Below are 20919 nucleotides of genomic sequence, written 5' to 3'. Positions count from 1 at the left end.
TGGTATGGCACCATCAAGGGAAGCTCCGTCTGTTTATAGGGAATAAAGTGTTTCAATACTGCAGAAAATAAGTACCATTTACAGCTCCATGCCTTCTGCAGTTAATACCTAGAGAAAAAACATCTCCCCATTCACAGCCTTTCTCCCAGGTATATCCACAAACAACTGTCGGGAGACAGCACTAGATTATTTATGCCTGTAGATCATGGTGGGCTTGTGTAGCATCCATAGTGTTGCTCAGGGAAACTGATCACAAACACTAATCAGGAAAAAACCAACCAACCAAAACCCACACCTACCCTCCTTTTTGTGGCTGGGTTACATTTCCTATGCAAATTGTTTTTGAACCATTTGACTGACACTGTACAAAGACTTATGCTGATAAATACAAGGAGGCGGCAGCAGTGGGAGATGAGACCAGAAAGGTAAATTCTGAACTGCAGACTAAAAACCTGCTCACAGGGCTATGCTGCTGACATGTGGCTTACTCTGGTGCACTGCTCTTCTCTTCTCACACCCACACCACTGTACAGGAATAGCGGCCAGAGCACTCCTCCCCCATGTATTTTAGCTTTGGGCTGTGATGCACGCCTGTGACCAGAATGGAAGCTGCTATTGTTTTGAATTTCTGACTCCATAAGAGGAATGTTATTGTTTGTCTTACTCTCCTCCAGCTCCCCAGAGAGTTGTTCTATGACCTCTACTTTCAGTAAGTTTTGCTCAAGACAAAAGCAGTGCTTTTCCAGCTTGCCAAGTTCTGTGCCTTTTGACAGAACACTGAGGGAAGTGCCATCCTAACAGGTCCATCAATAAAACAGTGAAGTTTTTATCCATGGAGTTATGTCAGTATCACCCTATCAGATACTGAGAGAAGAAAGCATCTTGTAAATATATTGGAAAAACCCCCCATGACTTATGACAGAGGGCAAGACCCCTATATATATGGAAATCTCCCACTTAGTAATATATATTGGAAAAAACCCCCATGACTTAAGACAGAGGGCAAGACCCCTATATATATGGAAATCTCCCACTCTCCAGTCGCTTAGTGACATAATCACAAAACAGCTCTTCAAGAGCACAGGTACTTCATTAACATTTGCAAAGCATTTTTGAGACCTAGGTGAAAGGCTCCTGTACAGCTACAAAGAGGAAAAGCAATCTCCAGCCAAACAAAACTACTACAAGAATTACAGAGATTTGTTTTCCTTTTAGAAATCTTTCCTGCCATACTTCAAAGCTGTCCTTTCTAAGAAATTTGAACATTCTTCTGCAATGCAGAGTTTTGTCAAGGGCTTGAGACCCATGCTATGGCTGACTTGGAAATTCCAGTTAAGCTCCAGGAAAGGTATTAGAAAAGCTGATTCAAATGCAGGCAGCAGTTTCTTCTGCCTTCACACAGGAAAAGCAAGCTAAAGAACACTCCAGGTGCTGCTCTTTGCATCTGACTGCTTGCTCTGATGTAAACAGAGGGGGAAAATACACAGGAAAACCTTGAAGATGGAATGAGGGTATTAGCATATTGACCGGATTGCTGGAGATCTACCCTTTAGAATTTGAAAGCCACAGTTAAAGAGAAATCTTGCCCTTCTCCACATCATAAGATTTTCTTAAGGAAATCAAGAAAAAGCTTATTTAGCTTTCTTTGTCCAGACCTCCAGCTGAGAAGCCCTAAGCCCCCAGAAGCCTTCCTGGAGGAGAATGCATGACTCCTTTGCAGATACATAATTCACAAGCTGGTCTTGATTCACAGGTAAAAGGAAGTAACTATGCAGACTTTTAAAGCCTAAGAGGTCATCTCATTGCATTGGTACATAATCTGTACTTCACTGTCAAATAATCAAATCTGATCTATTTTATCTGATGTGCTGTATAGGCATCTGGCTGTTAGTGGTGCTGATTCAGTAGCAGGGACAAGAGGTTCCAGAGGTTCCTTACAACCTCAAGCATTCTGGGATTCTGTGATTTTATTACAGTTTTTCATACAGCTAGTATTTAAAAATCTTTTTATGTTATTGCAGGTACCTTTACAGCTAACATTTTAATGAAGCTGGACAAGAATCCTTGGAAGTAGGGAGGAAAAAATAAAATAATAAAAAAATGAAAGTAAAAGTTACTCTCAGACTCTGTGTATTGTATTGACTCCATTTGGTATTTTAAAATGGGAAGATATTAACAAAGAATGCAGTTCCATCTGGAGAAGCAGTGCTTAGCTTTTTCAAGGGTAAAGCACCAGTCCAAAGACTATGTATCACAAAGCCTCCTGATCCAGGCTTCAACTTGCAGGATTTCCTAAATTGTGCCAAGTTTCTTTATGGACTTTGACTAGAACTGTGAGGCAAAGTTTTGAAGTATTACCTAGACCTCAAAACTACTGTTCAGGATTCTGCTAACATCAGTCATGTACCAAATATTTTCCACCATTTTTCATTCTAAAATTGGTCCGTTTTCATTAAGACCTACAACACAGTCAGGTCATCTGCCTCTTGTGTGCAATTTGGCCATTTAATACCAGCTTGTAAATTTCGGGCATTCCTCAGAGCTTTTATGTAATTTGTAATTTTTCTGTTACTCCCTCATAGCAAGGAAAAGAATGTGTAACTTTTTTCTTATCAAATCACAAGAAAAAATTACTATTGTCTGGCAATCTAGAATAAATAAGCACAGTCTTGTGAAGTTACTTACGTTGTTTTCTTGATTCCTGTTATTCTGAAGAAGTGTGATGACACAATTGTGGATGAAGAAGGCAAGTGTTAGAACCCCTGTGAGCTGAGGGAACAGAATTCGAAACTCTAAACAAAGAAAAAAAAAGTGTTTTTAAATTACTTCTTTGAAACAAACAATGACAAAAAGCAGATGACATACAGTGCTCTGGAGGGTACTGACAAACGCATGAACCTCCACCTTGAAATGGGACAATCTATCTCATATCTGACCATAGACAATGCAGATACTTAATCAGGAAGTGCAAGATACATGAAGACAATAGTTACTATAGAATATACTTTCCAGCAGGGCTTCTCTGATAGACTCCAACCATCAGTGATTACTAGGTTAATTTAAGATTGGTACATACAAGGTTTTCTGCTCCTCAACAAGTTTAATTGGAAATCATTTGTGAAATTGGAATTGACAGCAGTGAGGCTGTATACCCACGGGTTCCTGAAGAGGGAGATGGAGGTGAAGGAATCATTTACCCTGTGAACACTTCTAGTTATTAAGAAGTCACTTATGCTACCAGAAGAAAAATTACATCTGTAGATACTTAAGAGGTTCTGCTTACAAGACAGGGCATAAAGAAAGGCAGAGCAATTTCTTATCATGCTTCACAGCATGTATGAAAAGAATTTCCTTCTTTTGGGAATAGCATTTTTCTGCTTGTTTTAATACTCAAAGGATGTTCACAAGATGGCGGTTCTCCAAGTGCTGCAAATGGTCTAGGAACTCACCAATGCATAACATCATTAGAGCACCATCTTAATTGGTATTACCTAAGAATGTACGTTCTCTTTAAAGTGCTAACAGCATTTAGAGAACCCTAAGATAGTCAGCTTCTGAAAAGCATCCAGAAGTATAGCACAACACTCTTCAGAGGTTCACAAACCCTTACAGAACAAACCACAGAGAGCTCCACGCAAACATATTTAAAACAGACTTCTGTAAAGTGCTATGAAGTTAGGAAAGTAAACACACTCCAGGCAACTAATGAAGGGCTTATATAAACTGAAAGAACAAGCTTTCCCTAGAGCTGGTTTCACTGTACCTTCAATATCTAATTAGCATGATGTGCTACTGACAGAATTGAGAGTGCAAGCGACTTCTGGCCTTGACTTCTAGGCTCGTTTTCTATGCACTACTTCAATCTCAATAATAAAAATCAAAGTGACAGTTTCAGAATCTCATGGAAGCTGTATTTGTATGCATTAGTTACCTGCCTTTTCTATCTCCTAGCAGTAGGAGTTTTTGCCAAATTAATCAAACTCCTGGATGCTCTATTTCTCAATGGCCTGCAGCACGTGTGTCACTACAACCCATTCTTCTCATTTGTTTCTAAGATCAGAAGAAGGGACACTATTCTAATGTTCAGGACACAGCTCCCTACAGCTAACTGGTCCTAAAATTTTGCTTATTGCAAAGGATGGGGAAAAGCCAACTAGGACCTAACCTTTGTTCTTTTATTCCAGGTTTCTTAAAAAAGAAACTTCATCTCTTTAGGCTAGCTGTTCAAGCAATACTAAATGCCTCTTGTTTATGACTATGGCATCTCACAGAGGAATTTATAACAGTAATATGAAAAGAACAAATAGGCATCAAACAACCTTCAATAAAAACAAAAACATACTGATATGTACTGATGGGATAAAACCAGCTAATGGGTGTTTGAAAGAGAAGAACTACTAAGATTATGGCCAAAAACTTGAGATAAACTGGGAAGCACAGGAAAACTGTACTTGCAAATTATGATGAATGAGCTATTTCACTTAAGCAAGACAGTGTGTGGAGAACTTAAATCACCCTTAACAATCAGTCTGCCTACAGTTTGTAATTTCTAATTGCTACTGAAATAGGCATGATCTGAAACACGTACAACTAGAACTTAAAGTAACATAGGTGAAACAGGTCTAAGGTAAGCTCTCTGTTATAGGATATATGTTGAAGATTCCTCTGATAGGGGCTCCTTCTCTTCCTTACTGCTAATACCGCCTGTTAACTAAGGAACATCACTGGGAAAGGGATTTCTTGCCATTTGGTCTGGAGGGATCCTTCCTCTAGTTGCCACATCAGACAGCATTTCCTCTATTTATGTCTCAGATTGTTAAAAGGTAAATGAGAGAAAAAAAAATCCTAAACTCACCAAATATATACTTCACCACTGCATTTTAACTATCTTACCTGGTACAAAAAATTCGTTCTCTGTAAACCAGTTGAATTCTAAGTGCATTCCCAGATGAGCAGCCTTTACTGTAACCAGAAAAACTAGGTAGACAACTGAAACTGTACCTGGAAAAAACAAGAGCCAAACAAATACCATGATATAGTGCAAAGTATTTATGCAGGGTTTAATTTCTCCTCCATCCATCTAGTTACTAGTAGTCAAACAGTTATAGTTAGTATTCATTCCTAACAGAAGACTAGGTCTAAACTTCTTCACTTGTCTTATAGGTCAGAGAGAAAAAAAGATGCACATGCACACAATGTAAACTTCCAGCAAGTTTAAGTAACTTTCCGGCACTGGTGACAGCAGAGGAAGTACCCTGCCATCCCTGTGCTGGGCACGTAGGTCTTTAGGCACAAACAGACCAGTTCCAGCTTCCACTGCCAGGATTTCAATCTAAGTGGAGACTGATCATAGCACTCCAGCTATTACAATGTCCATCTAGTCACTGACTTTTTGAATCAAACAGCTCAATGGAAATTACTGCACTTATGAACTTTACACTGGGAACTAGAAGCTGATAATGACACTTCAATGCTACTGATTAAAACATTATGTTAAACGTAACTTTGGATAATCTTTATTATAATACTGGATTTGCATTCCATCTCATTGGTTAGGAGGCATCCAGCAGGCACCTGTACAGCTTAACAACTACAAATGAGATCACAGATGGGTATAATGCCTTGCTGTGTATATCTGCAGAATGGAGGCTATATATGGTCTTGTTTCAGACCATTTGAAAGAGAAGAGAGCAGAACAAGAACTACCTAAAAATTGAAGAAAACTGAACAACAATAATTAAGGCTACTGCAATGAACCTCATGGCCAATAATGCTGCTAGTTAGCAGAGAACATGCTCTAAGTAAGGGAAGACAAAACCCCAGCATTTTAACCCATCAAGGTTCAAAAATAAACAGAAGGAATTATGATTTGATAGATAATCTCAAGAAATTAGGAAAATAAAATGTTCTGTATGTGAAGATCAGCTAAAAGACTCTTAGTTTCCTAAGAACCTCTGTTTCCACAGGTATCAAAATAAGTAAAACTCTACTGAGATAAATTTCATCATCTCAAAATTGTCTTCCATTTTTTATTGTCTTATAAACGTCAAGGTTTATAAAAATTAAGGCAATTTTGAACACCTTCTCAATTACATAATAATCTATTGAGTAATGAGTAATTAATATTCTGAGTTTAAAATTTTTTTCTACATAAAACCCACACCTTTTGTACAGAGGCAGTATCAAGTACCCAAATTCCCGCATGGTATTCTCATTTAGTGGTTTCAGCAAGAGCAGATCCAAGCTCTGATAAAGTGTAACTATGGAACAGACGAACAAACTAGACCTTCAAATCCCCGTCCTCTACCACCTTTCCACCTTTACAAAGCATATCCAACTTTTTCAACCTCTGATCCACATCCAGTTTTCTCTTTCTCCTCATTGTAGGCTTCAGCGCTACTCCTCAGACATCTTCTACTCCCTGAACTGTGACCAGCTCCACCCATCATGCATATGCTTTACTCACTTTACCACCCCCACCACCTTGGCATTCTACCTCAAGACATGTAAGCAGGAAGTCACAATTGTTTCCTATGCAGCACAGAAGAATCCACAATATTGGAAGTTGGGACAAAGAACAGAAGTAGGTTATACTGACTGACTGATGTTGTAATTAATTAGTCACCTGACTGGCAGAAAATTACTTCAGATCAGAAGCAACTGCTGGTTTGAAATGTTTACCAGAGGAGGAAGAGTATGCCCGACTATACCAAGGTAATATGTATCAAATGCTGCACAGTAGTATGTATAGAACCATTTGGGAAAATCTGTTGTAGATGTAAGGGAATTTGTTTCACAGTATTATCAAGCAAGAAAAAGGAAGAAAAGGAAAGGAAGAAAAATGAACTCCCTATTAACCGTAAGATTCAAGCAAAGCAGCAGACAAAGCCCTTGGGGTTAATAAACCAACCAACAACCCACTCTGAGGCTCAATATGGGCTGCCACCAAAATACTGGAACAGTGGCTGGAAAGCTGCCTAATAGAAAAGGATCTGGAGACAGAAGCTGAACACGGGCTGGCAATGTGCTGACAGGTGGCCAAAAAGGCCAATGGCATCCTGGCCTGGATCAGCAATGCTGTGGCCAGCAGGGCCAGGGCAGGGATTGTCCCCCTGTGCTGGGCACTGATGAGGCTGCCCCTGTGACATGAATACTGCCAGTTTTGGGCCCCTCATGACAGGAGGACGTTTTGATGCTGGAAGTGTCTAGGGAAAGGAAATTAAGCTAATGAAGGGTGAGGAGCACAAGTGCTGTGAGGAGCAGCTGAGGGAGCCGGGGGTGTTTATCCTGGAGAAAAGGAGGCTCGGGAGGACCTTATCACTCTCTACAACTGCCTGAACAACTGGCTGTGGCCAGGAAAGGCCTGGTCTCTTCTCCCAGGCAACCAGTGACAGGATGAGAGGACATAGCTTCAAGCTGTGCCAGGGAATGTTCAGATTTGGAAAATGTTCTTCTCAGAACGGGTTGTCAAGCTTTGAAACAGACTGTCCAGAGAAATTATTGAGTCACCATCCCTAGATGTATGAAATCTGCACAATGTGCAGATATATAACACTTATGGACACGGTTTAGTGGTGGACTTGATAGTGATGGGTTAACAGTTGCACTCAATAACCTTACAGACTTTTCCAACCTAAAAGATTTTATGATTCTACTCACTGGAGCAGTTTTCACTGTCTTCTATACACTTCAGTCACAGCGAACCAATGCTTTAATAGTATTTGTTACCTACCTAGAACATTAAACTTTGCAAAGAAGGATGGAGACTTCAGATTTAGCAGGGGTAGAAGAACTGCAATCAGGTAAAATGGCACTGTTTTTGATTTGTCCCACCATTCTTCAAAGAGTTCAAAACCTGTTCTGTTGCCAGATGAGAACATCACAGTCCTGTTCTGTGGTGGGTGATCACTAGCAGCACTTGGACAAATGACTGGAAGAAAGGAAAAGAAAAACATCCTCAGATGAAAAGAGTTTTACTTGCACAGAATATTCAGAATCAGGATCCCACAACTGCTGGTGTGTTTTACTACTGAGGACTGCTCAAGTGCAGTGTTCAGTATCTCAGTTCCTACCTTGTTTGTTTTTTTAAATCAGGAATTCATTGCTAAGATTCCACTGCTAGGCACCTTGCACTCGAATCTGACAGAGGTACAGTTCTCTCAGCTGAGCACAACAAAGATGATAATTTATCTGAAGCCCAAGTTGTGACACAGGATCATCCTTCAAAGTCATACACCTATAACAAGGCCTATTCAGTGCCCATGTGTACCTGCTGGAATCAAGTCATAGGAATGCTCCCTTGCATCTGGCTGCATATTTAGCATCCTAATCTGTCCCTGCACACTTCAGTGAGATCTTATCAACCAAAATTCAAGAGCACCGAAGAGCCTAAATTACTGTAAATTGCTCTAAAAACAAACTAAGGATTACAAGAAAGCCACTGTAACAACTGGCAGGTTGAAAACCCTACACTCAACAAAATCACTCTTGTCATCTTTGTGCCATGACAGGGGCAAGTACATTACTGCCAGACAACACAACACAACAAATTTAAGATGTGCTCCAGTAACAGTGCTAAGAGGTAATGCATACTCCTCTCACATGGAGGTTGATCAATGGCAGCACCTGAACAAGTGACTGGAAAAAAATCAACCAAAAAGACCCTCTGAAGAAGACATGCCTATGAAGCTCTGTGCTGAAATATAAAATTCACTGTTCTCATAATGTCTTACTTAAAATCTTGGCATCCCACAGCAGTTGATAGCCACTATCCTACATTGTCTCCATTTCTGTTCTGTCAAAAAAGGCAAAGGCATAAAAAACATTCTCATAAATTTCTTCCTTAAAACAGGATTGTTTCACAAACCTTGAAAAACACTTTTGTTCTTACTGATCTCCTTGGTAGCCCTGGATGTCCTGTCAAGAGACACTTGAACATCAGACAGCCCTTAATTTTGTGTAGCAGCTGCTTTAAATCTTCTAGTTGGTGGAGGATAGTGTGGAATATTGTCTACTTTGCTTCCAAGTTATACCTCCTGCTGCATAAGCATGGGAGAGAACAGCAAAAGCAGGAGAGAGCACAAATTGGTGCCTAGCTGGTAAGGACTGTTAGAGAAGCAGGATTCAACACTAGCTCAAACACAAATCAACTGGTTTTCAGAATTATTTCTCAATTCCTTTGCCCAACTCCAACATCTGTTCTCCAGAAACACAGCTGCAGCTAGTGTTACACACAGCTGCCCAGCTGGTAGTGATATGTTTCCCCATTCCTCATGCACTCAGGATAGAGAAAGCTTTCTGCTTCCTAAGAACCAGTACAGATTCAGTCACTATGACAGAGGCAGAAAAGATTCAGGGGTTGACAACGCCTGCCTTGCTTTGCTCCTGCCTTCATTCTACATTATTCTGCCTACTTAAGAACTTGGAACAGACCTATGTTCACACTTGACTGCAGTTTCTTCCCTTAGTTGTGCAAATCTCACACTCTCCAAAAGCATAAGTAGAGGTGCAAGTAGCCTGACGCTTATTTCTTTTTTTGCACTCAGCATCAAAAAAACTGTTCTTACATAAGTTTTTTGAAGAATAATCTTGCAGCACAACTTTTGAGTAGTAAAGTTGCCCCAGTCAAGACTTTAAACAGTAAACAGAAATAAAGCGCCTCAAATTTAGGGTGTGAAAGTTAAAACTCCTCAAGGCAATTCCTCATTGTGCAACTACTGTTAAAAAGTTAACAATAACGCTTTTAAGGAGGATGTATCTGGGCATACAGAAACTTGTAACTACCTCTGTAATACTTATTCTCACCTCCACTTTTTAAACTTATTTTTTACTGCCCCAGTTATTCAGATCTCCTAGTGTGTGGTTATTTGTGGAAGTACAAATCCCAGATAGAAACTTGCTGTTTTTTAAGAAACACATAGTTACAACTTATGATATATGATTTATAACTGGCATGTGGTTAGGCACTGAAACAAAATGATTTACCTTTAAACCCCCACCCAAAACTGGTAACACAATACTAAGTACTTCTTACCTTTGTTACTTCCATTGGTGCCAGGAACAATATCTGTTACATTAATGTCATGAACAAAGTCTGCAAAGAAGAAAATCTCACTATCAATGTCCCCATACCTGCTATTAGGCTTTCATCTGTTAACTTGACTGAAATTAAGTAAGAAAATATTTTGAAAAATTGTATCAGAGGAACAACACAGCAGCTTTAATTCCTTCCAGACCCAAGGGAAAGTTTTCTAACTCCTGTAGAAGTGTTTTAAAGTAGCTCTACACTCTATTACTTTCTTCTCAGACGCCATTTATAAATTTCTGAAGACTCCCTAGTCCCAGGATTCCTGTTCTACAAGCACACCTTGACTTCTCCCAGCTACTCAATAGTATTGAACAGCAGGCCAGCGAGGAGATGCATCTTAAATCCAGCCTCTTTTGGGACACACAAAAAAAGGCATGCAAACATATCCCTAGTCCAGACAGTGTTATACAGAAAAAGCTTCCCTTAATAATTTTCTAATATTTTCTTTTTCAGAAGAGGCTCTGTGGGATGCTTTTTCCATGCTTCCATGGGAAACCCTGGAAAAAGGCTAATGCTTCACTGTTGTACAGGCGTCTCCAGTTGTGTTTTATTTCCAGGACACTCCTGTGCTACTTTGCTGGTATACCACACCAGTTATTTCCAAGTTTCTGCAACCTCACCCTTATAAGGGTATTGGATAGCAATTTCATTGTATTTATGCATTATTTGTATAGATACACACAGAAAATGCTCTATCAGCCTGGAAACTGCATTAGTGTGTCACTGGTTAGATTTTGCTTCTGTCACTCGTTAAGTTTTATTTCTGTTGCACGTGGGCATGTTATGTACAGAAAATCAAATGGGGTAGTTGGCTTCAGGTTTTTTAAATGCAATTAACAGCAGCTTGTTTCTCATAGAGAAAGCAAAAGGCCTTGTGGCAAGAAAACTGTTTCCTCGTCTTTTTCCTCCTTCTTTATTTTGATTTATGACACGCTAAATCACAAATAGGTTTCTCATACTTACTTCTACTAGTTTGGAGTATACAAAAATCAGAATATTTAACTAAAATCACAATTTTGTGTTCTTAATTAAAAAAAAAAAGTACCTAGTGAGAAGCCACTAAAATTAATAGCTCTTACAGAATTAAAGCACTTTCAGATTTGTTACAGATGTCAACTTCTGTTTCTTCTGTATTTAAAAAGCAGTTTAGGACTAGCAATTTAATTTGTGGATGTGATTTTTTCCGATTAAACAGAAACTGAACAAGACCATGCAACACCATGTCAAAGCCATGATATTGCACTCAGCTAACAATTCTTGCATTCTTTCTGTATTACAGATTTCTAGACCATCTTCCTGCAGAAAATAAATTTTTCCCCACCTAAACTGTATGCGCAGATGCTTTTGTATGAGAATTAAAGAAAATATAAGCTGCTGTTGAACACTTAAGAGTACTTACTGAATTCCTGCTTAGAATACTTAGAAACACGTGGTTGGAAGATGCCACTGTGTCAAACCTACATCATATTATGCATTTTATTACCTAGTAATTAAGTATGAATGTTAGGACAAGAAGCCAGTGATTGTCATCCTAGACCAAACAACTTAAATAAGAACTCCAAACAAACAGAGGTAAGGGATAAAGTAACATGCCAGTCCCACGGAAAAGCACGACTTTTTCCTACAAAATAAGACCTTCTCACCATTTTAAATTTTATTTATGCCATTTATAATAATAATAATGCCATTTATTAGAACTGGCATTATTTAATTTAGAATAATTTAAGATTAAAGTGGTAAACTTTCAAAAAAAATCCCCAAGGTCTAAAATGAAACATCTGTAACAACATATAAATTAGGTCAGCTATAAAATTCATCAGTCAATAACCAACACAATAAAGTACGTCCTATAGGGATGATGGGAATTCTAATGAAACACTGTTTAACAGGCTACTGTCTGTGCTGTTATTTGCCTCAGAAAAAACCTTCAAAACAGAGTATTTTAAATCTTAGCCAACCTAGTCAACGCTATGAGTCAGATTTTCAAAGCTCTCAATTCCATCACCAATTCCCACAACTCTACATTGATTACACACACAAATGCTTGTGTGCCTGTGCAGGTACCAGGGTATAAAAACCCAACATGTTTTATTTTGTAGCAATGCCACACTAAGAATCATTTTTACTGCAATAGAGTTCATTGTTTCTTCATAGATGCTTGCAAAAACTTCCTATATGGCAATATTTTACGTGTGTTTGTTGAAATCTATAATGAAACTGTGTTTTTTTCATTATACTGAATAATTTCAACAGCCTAGTCTGTTACATGGGTGTTCAAATAGATACACCCATGCAAACAAAGGGGGAGTGAAAATAGAGTGGAAACAAGCAACCAGATTTAGGTTGTTTAAACTATACCAAGAAAACTACACTTTTGAGAGAGAAATTGAAAAAGTGGCTTTGACAACACAGAGGACTTTGCCTGTACCACCACACATAGTTACTTATTCTCAATTGATTTTTCACGCAATGTAGCAGGAAAATCAAGATTACATAAAGTGGACAATCCTTTTCCAGTATAAGGCAGTCTTGATCTTTACAAAGGATTGCAGTAAAACTTATACAAAAATGTATACTTACTGTATATAAATTTCCCTGTGTTGAACAGAAAGTTGGACATAAGTACCCAATAAACAACCATGGCTCCAACAAGTGATACCATAGAAAATAAGAGGCTTGACCATTGACCAAAGGATCCAAAGTAATACTTGCAAACATCTGGGAATTCCCAGTCTGAGGTATCTGTTAAAGCTGAAAAAGACACAAAACCCAAAAATATATCTAAACAAAACATTACATTAGAGTCAGCAGAACTGTTCCAGTAGAACTATTCAGGACAAAATGTGGGGTTTCTTAAGAATACTCTGACACACATTCACAGTGATTTCAAGGACTAAGAATATTGCCAGTAACTTTAAAATATAGCACTCTTAAAGTGTTTGAGTGAAGAAGCCTAAAGTAGACACTTTTATTGTGGCCATACTACTATTTTGAATATTTTCAGAAGCACTGAAATAAAATGCCACCGTGCATTTGCAGCTAAAGCCTTTTGCAGAAGTTATGGCAAAGTAGACCAGATCATGAACTATTCCTCAACCTACTCCTCTGCCCTGAAATGAGTTCAGTAACAAACTGACAAAGGTCTTAATGATCTTTATTTCTGTACTACGGATTTCTAGTGAGATGCACAAAAGCACCAACCAAAGAAGAGCCCCAAGGTGAGTTTTGAACAACAGAAGTACATTCTAATTAGAGCCACTGTCAGTGACTGCTTCAGCTGCTGATAGTACTGAGAGGGCTCTTCAACACAGAATACACACAATATTAGGGTAATACAGGCACACAACACAAAGGGATACAGCTACAGCCTATGCTGCTCCACTGTGCAAGTTGATCAGACGTGTAGAGAACTGGACAGTGCTTATGTAGATGCCTCTACCTCCCAAAGTTCCCAAAAACTTAGTAAGTAGACAATTGAAATCCTGCTTGAGAAGAGACTGTGTTTGGCTATAATACCTAGGACCTAAGAAACTGAAGTAATACCTAATGAGGGAAGACAGTAATTTAGCACACAGAGCTTAGACACAGACTACAAAAAATAGAGATATTCAAAGAACAGCTTTTATTTGCAAGTCAGGTCTAACATATAGTGAAAGACACATACAAACAGAATCTAATACATATTGGTATTTCACACTTAAAATATTTGCACAATGAAGCTTTGGATTTCTTACATATCATTTGCCGTGATTTCACAACTCTGTAACAGCAATAAAGAGTCAAAATGCCCATCAGTAAGATGAGAATAATTCCAGAAGTGAAGCCTGCCTGTTAAGAGGGAGAAATACAGTTCATTTTATTTGTGAATATACTAGAAAAAAAGAACAGTAAGCCATGCTGCCAAACATTTTCATATGCATACATTTTTCATATTTTACCTGTTTTATTCCCCATGGGATACTTAATATGGATGTACCCATCATGGTATTCCATATCATAAATCTAGGAAGAAAAAATCCAGTGAATATTTTAAGAACCAGTCTTACTTCACGCTGTCATCTTAGTTAACAAGAGTTATGTTGTTAATATAGAACATTCAATAATCATGCATTTTCTGGCTATTATAGGGCAAGGTGTTTAACATACATTGTCACTAGACTGGAGTTTTTACCATAGCCATCTGTGCAACTGTCAACTTTACAAGCAGTTCCTAATGGACTGTACACATAGATTTCATCAGGAGCTGGGAGGACATGGTCAGGAGCAATCTAACAAATGGATAAAAAACAAGATTTATTAGTAACATCAATGTAACTAATAACTAATTGTCCTAAATACAGCAAGTCAACTCCTGTAAGTCATGGGAAATTACAAAAAAAAAAAAAAAAAAGAAAGAGAAAAGCAATAGAAGGTTGTACTATGCTAATTCTCTTCCTGGGGGGAAAAGACCAACAAACAGTTGATAGAATTTCTAGCTAGATAGCTAGAAAAATGCATTTTTCTTCTGCAAAATGTGTGTAAGCACACAATGAACAGATCATGCTAGCTCAACAGTTCAGTTATTGCAGCTAGCCACTGATTTAATCTTATAGGTGGGAGAAATCTGGGCAGCCTGGATCACTGTTATAAAATTAATGCTGTTTGTATATTTTCTTTTAATGGTGAAGGCATTGCACAAGAAGTAAATAACAGCTTATGATAAAACAAAACCTTCTGAAGGCACTCAGCTACTACATACTTCATTCAAAGCAAACTGCAGAACAATTCTCCCCCAACCTTTATTTCTGCAGCTTATATAAATCCAGGCTGTGTAAGACCTAACATGCCAGAGGCCACCCACTTAATGAGGGCCTGTCTTTGCCTTACCAATGCCCTGTCTGCAGGGGATGTGAGCCTGCTGTAGTAATGAATCCGCTTATTCATGGCTGAAGCTTCATCAGTGACTCTTTGCATGTCATCATTCACACTGACTATGTTTGTGGGCTCCACGTGAAATGGTCTAAAGGAGGGGAAAAAAAGGGAAGAAAGGAAAGCCTTTAAAATCATGGAACACAAGATACAACTCAAGAGAGCAACTCAGCAATACTCAGGATGGTTTTGTCATTCACTGACACAGGGCAAATGACAAAATATCAATGCCATTGAGGGAAGTTGCCATCTGTGAAAGAAGGTGAGTTTATATACATATTAAAATGGCCTCCAGCCCAGATTCTGTGGAGTAACTTAACATCAGACCTAATATCCAGCTGTTAGTTTTCAACAATGAATCACACAGAGAAATACATGTTAATGAGCTTGGGCAAGCTTATTAGTGCTTTTAACTGGTGTTGCCAGAACTGGTGATGAGGAACAGAGATAGAAACAGAAAGTGTTGAGAATGCAGAAGCAGAAAGCACAGAAAGAGGAATGAGCGGTGGCAGCGATGACCACATATGAAAAGATTAGGAACTACTAATCTATCTGAAAACACTATATGGAATTGTGTGGGGAAGGAACCAAGCCCAAATAAATCCATGTGGTCATATACATTTTGAAGTCAAGGCAACGGGGAATGGACTATGTCTCCCTTTCCTCTACTCAGCCTGAGGCATGTTCACAGGCCTGTTCACAGCTGCTGAAGGAGAAAACAGGAACATCGCATGCCTCTCATTTTCTCTGCATACACAGAGGTACAGAGCAAGCACAGTGAAAGCTGCTGCGAAAGCTACACCACCATACACCTTCATACAAGGAGCACTACCAGACAAATGTGTCCGAATCAAGATATTGCTAATTTTTTTTCTAACTCAAGTATAATTTACTTCCATATTATGCTCTTGCTTAAAAACAACATTGACTCCTAGCACTGAGAGGCTAATTTCTCAAACAAGACAGAGGACACTGTTGTCCTCTAAGCCTTAATACATCAGCTTTTTTTTTCTTTCAGCAGTAATTTACTTTCTAAAACTACCACAACAGCTTTCTGATCTTCCTCTTCCAGGTCGATGTTTAAATCATTCATAAAGCCCTAGAAGCAGAGATCACAACAAACTTCCTACCACTAACAACAGAAACTAGGTCAGCAATAAAGCCATGCCATTTATTCTGTAATATGAGCAAAATCTATTTGAATTTACTGTTTTTCAATACCCATCTCTGTATCAGACTACAAAGGAACTTGGGCAAGCCCTCCAACCCCAGCTCTCAATAACATCCATATAAAACTTCCCATTCTTTTTCCCAATGAATCATTTACTCATTTGTACTATGACACCTACATGTTATCTGCAAGGAAGATAAGAAATACAGTCCTGAAGTTCTTTGCTCTTTGTAAGACAGGAAGATAGGTTCCTATTCCTGTGTGCCTAAGGGGAGACAGTAGGTGGGAGTATCTATGAAAGTAAGAAAATCTGACTCACAAAAGGCAGAAATAGAGAATACAAACTTCTATCTCCACAAATTCATTCTTTCTTTTATCTTAATTAATTCTTACCTATTCCTTCATCATGGAAAAAAAGGCTTAGATTTGTTAAGTTGTCTCCTACTTACTGAAATGAAAATGAACACTTGTAAATTTTTAAAACATTCTCAATTGACTCTTCTTCCTATGATTATGACATAATGGGGAAAATACCTATTTTATGTGTGTGCTTTTGTGGTGTTCTTATAAACAATTTAGAAAGATATCTCAATTTAACAGAAATAAATTTTAAGCAATAGCTTTACTACTCAAAACACAGGCACATGCGGCCAACTCACTCCACATGTAGGTAATATACAAAAATACTCATGGACTTTCAGTTCCAAAGGACTTTACTCATTTTATCTTATAATTTATTAGGTTGAGCAAATCATTGGACACAGCTAAAAAATATTCCACTAGAAGACCTGTAAAATAAAGACTGTAGTCATGAAAACATGAAAAGTAACTTGTATAAACTTGTTTAAATGCTGCACCTCTAGTCAGCCCTCTGCTATTTTCTTTATGGATTGCTGACATGCACTATATTTAGAACACTTAAGTGTTTTGCTAATTATACAGCAGCTGCATAGTGCGAAGACCTTCCTCTCTTTCCTCATCTCCATTTAATATTAGTATATCCCCATGAACTTTCACTGCAACTGTGGAAAAGTTACAGTGAGACCAAGTCTACATTTTGGTTAAAAGTGAGTAGGCAGATCTGTGACAAAGATTTCTTTCAAAATGGTGTTCAATAATTCCTAGCACAGATGTTAAAGAAAATTCTTCCAGAGTGTAAAACAGTCAGAGATTATTTTCTAAAGCAATGCAGGTGAAATCCAAGGATGATTTTAAAATTAAAGTAAAAGAAAATATGCATACAACATCCTATTTTGTGGGGAAAGCAGTGTTGTCAATGACCAAACAAATATAAAGAAAATAAATTATGTGTAGTACAAACCTATCTGTAGATAAAAAATTGTTTAAAGAAAGACATTTCATCTTCTTCAGTATTATGAACAGAATCTGGATTAAACAAGCAACTTATGGTCTAGCACAAAACAAAAGGGTATGATCCAGAATCTAACCTATGGGTGAGGAAAAGAAAATAAAATTAAACAATCCCTATGAAATTGTATGTACCTATAGCTCCTGCTTCCTGACTAGAGGGGTTTATTGTTGCCAGTACTTTGGCTACTTCCCCTCTTGATCCCTGCTACTGTGCATCTGTTGAGAATTAAAATTATGTAGAGCACCACTTAATTGGATTTCTTCCAGGGTACCACTGCACCACCAGCCCTGCTGAGCAAGTGACTGCCAAAACATACTGACCACCAAACAATTTTATGTTATTTGCAGATCTCTTTGGAAACATCAATCAGACTTAGAAGCTGTGTGAGCAGGCTGTGAGGCCTGCTACTTACCTACCCTGATCTCCACGAGGAGAGGGTAGCATCCTGGTCAGGATGAAGGTCAAGGTATTGCTCCCAGCAATACCTATACAAAACAATGGTTGTAGGCCATACTCAAACGGGAGTCTGAGAAGCTCTCTCAGGGACTCAAAGAAGCTCTCAAAGACTGAGATTTTCAAAGCCCAAAGCAGGTAGGATATAATTTGGGATATATTTTGAAAAACTCTATTTAGGGACCTTATGTCTAGCAGGCAAGCACCAGCAAGTATTAGCAAGCACATACCAGTATCAGCAGCTACAACACATTCCTATAAAAAAATCTGATTTATACAAGCAATTATATCCCATCTCTCATGGGGCAAAATGCTTGTGAAAAGAATGTTGGACAATGTGATCTGGGGGAAGGGGAGAAATTACATAACTGTGATTATGATGTGAAACAATGCAGACAATTTCCATGCACTGAGATAAACTATAACAGCCCTCGAATTTCATACACACTGAAAGACACAATTACAATTACTGTTTCAGCAGCTAGACGGAAAAACAGTGCTCTTTTACCAGGGCAAACACACCAGGAAAACAAAGCTGTTTTCCACCAGACCATGAGAATGGACAATTTGCAGGACCTCATGCAGGACGTCCACATCTTCCATACATTACACCTGGCAGCTGTATTTTTCAGAGACCATTCCCAGAAAACCTACAGCTACACTCATCTTTTCTTGCTCTCACAAAACACAGTTAATTCTCTAGAGCTGGCTCAGGAAAAGAAAGAGTGCTTCTGTCAAAACTTCCTCACATTTTTAAGTTCAGTAGCAATTTTATAAGCAAAGAAAATGAAAAGAGATGCTCATGATAAGCAAAGTTCAAGCGTTGGATTTGGAGGGCTAGAGGGAAGAGCATAACAAGAACACTAGTCAACTATGTAAAATTTTGTATAAGAGTGCTACATTCATTTTATGTATTTATCAGCAATGTACTACATCTTGTAGGGCAATGAAGGAGTAATACTAACACATACCTCAAGAACTTTCAGACTAAGTAATACTACTTTTCAAGTACCTTTGCTGAAGTATTTTTAAACATTGAACAACTGGTTCTTGAGATCTGATCAAAAACATGGTAAGTATTCAGCTATTACAGTATAATAGAGGTTTTTTGTACCATTATGTCTTTTAGCTCTACATGACAGTACTAATGACTTTAGACAAGCTTTTAATTTTTAAACAAATACAGAAAACCTTCTTTACAGGATGCTTTACAATTTCTTTCCTCCAAACAGACCCCTTTAGCTTACTGCAGAGATTTCTTTGACACCCCATATCAATCATTTACTTTTTAGGGATGCAATAGGATTGTTACAGAGAAATAAAGCTACGAAATGCGTACAGCTTTATTGCCTTACTGAGTTACCAAATTATTATAGGAATGCTGCAAATGACACAAGACAAACTAAGGAGTAAAACTGATTCACTGTATTTGAAACTAAGGAAAGGAGAAGAAGTAATAAGAATAGGTAGCTATTTCATAATTGGCAACTACATATCTGGATAGGAACACCAGGCCCTGGAACAGGCTCTCTAGGGAACTGGCCATGGTACCAAGCCGGTCAGAGTCCAAGAAGCATTTAGACAACAGTCTCAGGTACATGATCTGATTCTTGGGGCTGTCCTGTGAAAGGCCAGGAGTTGGATATGAGGATCCACATGGGCCTGTTCCAACTCAGGATCCTCTGTGATTACAGATATCTGTGTGCTTCTCTTAAGGAAATCTAAATCAAAGAATTCCACCAGTGACTTGGGTTTTACTTTCTAAGTTGTCTGAATTTACTGAAGTATTAAAACAGTGTGCTTACAGTTATTTTGTAAGATCTTCATTCTCTTTGCAACACACTTTTCCTAAGTTTTTCTGCATTTTTATCACCATTATAGTAATTACAGCATGAGAATGACAAGTTTCTTAAAACGTTGAATGCACTAAATATACTAAAATAACCTTTTGAAGCATAATGTCATTGCTCACACATTTTAACAAATTAGGAATCATAAGCTTTACCACACCACACTTCAATGACTATTCCTCTTTCCTGTAAAAGACAAAAGCTATTTTACTCATCACTTAACGAGAAATATGAAGGTTCTTAATTAAGGTCACAATTCTTTCCAATTAATAAGAAGCAATAATAGGAATTCACAAAAATATTGGCAAAATGGAAAAACAGAGAAAAACCGGGAAAGCAAGCAATGGTGTAAAATGATCACATTGGTGTGGAGTGGTAAAGGCATAATGAATGCAGAAAGGATAGATTTGCACAGGTTGCCGACCTTCTCCTGTGTTAAAAGAACTTTGAAAATAAAGGGAATCAACCGCTTTTGCATTAAAAAGGCTTCTCTGCCACCTACAGACACTGTTTAATTTACAGCTGATTAATTTAACTTAATGATGCCTCCTATGTTCTGATAACCTGTGGGACTTCAAAAAAGAATAGGAAAAAAGGCAGAATGCTTGATCCCTATTTAGCAGGAGGCATTGTGAAGTTTTTTCATGTGCAAAAGAACCAGCACAAAACATCAATTGCTTCTTTGAAGGTTCAAGTATTCCTGACCGACAACTGCAGTATCTGTTGACAATGAACAGATTTAAAAAGCAGTTTGAAGAAAAAAACAAACACCCTCTTTTCTGTACAATAATCACCAATAAACCAATGCAGGAATGATATTCTACTTTTTAAAGGGAGCTACAAAATGGGAAAAACACACTGAATACTGTGAAGAAAGAAGAGCAGTAACATTCTCTTTAAAAGGATTAAAAGTGGCTTTATATTTCCCTCAAACTTGCAAAACAATACTAGACAAAGTAATTTACAACACTAAAAAACAATTTGTTTATTGTTCTTATGTAAACACTGAAAAGCATTCCTTTCAAAAATCCCATATACTCCAAGCTGCTAAGAAAACCAGATAAATATGCAAATTCCT

General features: G+C 38.0%; 1 protein-coding gene across 4 annotated transcripts in view; it reads right to left on the bottom strand.

Annotated features, from left to right (window-relative positions):
• Positions 1-20919, bottom strand: part of SLC38A9 (solute carrier family 38 member 9) — a 45795-nt gene that overhangs the window by 17561 nt on the left and 7315 nt on the right. For 2 of the 4 annotated variants that reach the window (XM_058044262.1, XM_058044261.1), the window contains exons 3-11: positions 14954-15086; positions 14234-14355; positions 14026-14089; positions 13822-13915; positions 12668-12838; positions 10034-10093; positions 7733-7930; positions 4894-5001; positions 2686-2792 (exon numbers count right to left, since the gene is read on the bottom strand). In XM_058044262.1, the coding sequence (XP_057900245.1) occupies positions 2686-2792; positions 4894-5001; positions 7733-7930; positions 10034-10093; positions 12668-12838; positions 13822-13915; positions 14026-14089; positions 14234-14355; positions 14954-15086 (1057 nt within the window). Of the gene's footprint in view, positions 1-2685; positions 2793-4893; positions 5002-7732; positions 7931-10033; positions 10094-12667; positions 12839-13821; positions 13916-14025; positions 14090-14233; positions 14356-14953; positions 15087-20919 lie in introns of those variants that run through there. The other 2 variants (XM_058044264.1, XM_058044265.1) reach the window with 2 other exon arrangements.

This window comes from Melospiza georgiana, chromosome Z, assembly GCF_028018845.1.
Source record: "Melospiza georgiana isolate bMelGeo1 chromosome Z, bMelGeo1.pri, whole genome shotgun sequence".
Taxonomy (NCBI): domain Eukaryota; kingdom Metazoa; phylum Chordata; class Aves; order Passeriformes; family Passerellidae; genus Melospiza; species Melospiza georgiana.
Note: the sequence above shows the minus strand (reverse complement) of the source record. Positions and strands in the feature narration are given on the sequence as shown.